This window comes from Oryzias melastigma, unplaced genomic scaffold (assembly GCF_002922805.2).
Source record: "Oryzias melastigma strain HK-1 unplaced genomic scaffold, ASM292280v2 sc04235, whole genome shotgun sequence".
Classification (NCBI taxonomy): domain Eukaryota; kingdom Metazoa; phylum Chordata; class Actinopteri; order Beloniformes; family Adrianichthyidae; genus Oryzias; species Oryzias melastigma.
Genome location: NW_023420803.1, coordinates 1 through 1,651, shown reverse-complemented (window position 1 = coordinate 1,651; position 1,651 = coordinate 1). Strand labels below are relative to the sequence as shown.

The following is a 1,651-nucleotide window of genomic DNA, read 5'->3' as shown; positions in this document are numbered from 1 at the left end:
TGTGAGAGGCTGTAAGCTAGTGGGAGAGAGTGTGAACAGATGGGTGACGGGAAATGGGGGTGGACTTGATCCATGCCAACAGTCCTGTTTACAGCTCAGAGGCAAATTTCTAATGGACTTCTGCCAACCTGTCAAGCTTTTGAATTTGGCTAAAAATTGCATAATCACAGATAAAAGCATCTAAAATTGTCCGATAACTGCACTTTGATTTAAAAACAAGGAGTTATTAGTTCATAAAAACAGAAAGAAATACATAGATTTTATGATCTTTTTTTCCCAGGATGCAATTACAAAAAGCTGCATTTTTTTCTGAAATGTTAAGAGAAAATAAAATTAATAAGCTTCCATTTTTTTTATTTTTAATCACGTTCTGGCTTCCCCTCCTTCTCAGTTTTGTGCAGGAAAAAGAGGAGGTGTTGCAAAACTTTAGTTGTAAATGCCAGAAGTGTTGCCTCCCTGTGAGGTCTGGAGGGACTGGACAACAACAACAAAACAAACATCATGAGTCTCAGCTGAATCGCAAAGATGTGTGTACATGTATAAGTGGGTGATGGAGGGATTCGAACCCCCGGATCACCCCAAAGTACCTTTCGATTTTGCCCCGCCATGTCCATTGATCGTCGCGCTGATTGAATCCTTCCGTATCCGTTTGCTCGGAGGTCTAACGCTGGATCGTAGAAAATGATGCTGGTCGTGACACGGAGGGGCGGGTTCGGACGGGGTCGGCGGCTGCTGGTTCGAGCCTAACCCGGTCCGGTTCGGTGGGGAGGCAGGGAGGACGTGGGCTGAACCGGAGCCGAGACCCGTGGCTGATGGATTAAGAATTTCCACTCGGTCGTCTCCCTTTGTACTCCGCTCCTCGCTCGCCTGCTCTCCGCTCTCCTCCTCGTCGCAACCGTCGGGCTTTCTGGACGGATTCCTCTTCCCATCGATACCGATCCCCTCCCTGGATCCCGGTGTCATGCTGCCAAAACACATTCGCAGATAATTGTCCCATTAGGAGGCAGGCAGTGTGGAAAATGAACTTCTAAAGACGACGTTCACTGTCTCTCAACATGGCCGCCGCTGTTTGTTTCAAATCCCCTCTTCAGTCCCGTCAAAACAACACCAAATATATACATTTATCCCCATTGAATCAATTAAAATCAACTACAAGTCATGCCGAGAAGCTGGAGAAGAGGTTTTATAAAGTGTCTCTTGGCAATAGCGGCCAGTAATTTCAACTAAATTCAAATGCGAGCGCTTTTCAGTTTAGCGCCCTGCAGAAACGACAACGAGAGCCCATCGCTGCATTCGACCTCTAAATAAAGTGTTTCTTTCCCATGTCATTTTACCAATTTTCACGCTTTTCGGCAGTAGGTGACGTCTTCTTTCTCTTCACCATGAGTCCTGTCAGTTCGGTGGGTGATAAGCGATCAAATGGAGCATAATAAAGCCGAAAGCGAGCCCGCTCCGCTGGCTGTCCTCTCTCCTCGCTGCTGCCTCGACTGAGCTGAACTCTGCGCAGTTCAACCGTTTTCTATCAATTACAATCTTACTCAATGCGTCTTTATAACAACAAAATCACTGACTAAAACGCGAAACAAAAGGCGGAAATAACATATTTAGGGCTCAGAATAATCGTTTAATACTCGAATGAAGGAGGTGTCAG

At 46.0% G+C, this 1,651-nt stretch overlaps 1 protein-coding gene across 1 annotated transcript; it reads right to left on the bottom strand.

The window, feature by feature from the left end:
- Positions 1 to 275: 275 nt before the first annotated feature.
- Positions 276 to 1,565, bottom strand: LOC112138755 (protein cramped-like). Its single transcript, XM_024261388.2, has 2 exons — positions 1,335 to 1,565; positions 276 to 964 (listed from the first exon to the last, which is right to left on the bottom strand). Exons 1-2 carry the CDS (start codon positions 1,382 to 1,384, stop codon positions 574 to 576), a joined length of 441 nt encoding a protein of 146 aa, XP_024117156.1. The 5' UTR covers positions 1,385 to 1,565; the 3' UTR covers positions 276 to 573.
- Between the last annotated feature and the right edge of the window lie 86 nt (positions 1,566 to 1,651).

Coding starts and splice junctions, on each gene's coding strand:
- LOC112138755 (XM_024261388.2), bottom strand. CDS start 1,384: ATGGTGAAGAGAAAGAAGACGTCACCTACTGCCGAAAAGCGTGAAAAT. Junction 965..1,334: donor GCCGAAAAGCGTGAAAATTG/GTAAAATGACAT, acceptor GTGTTTTGGCAG/CATGACACCGGGATCCAGGG.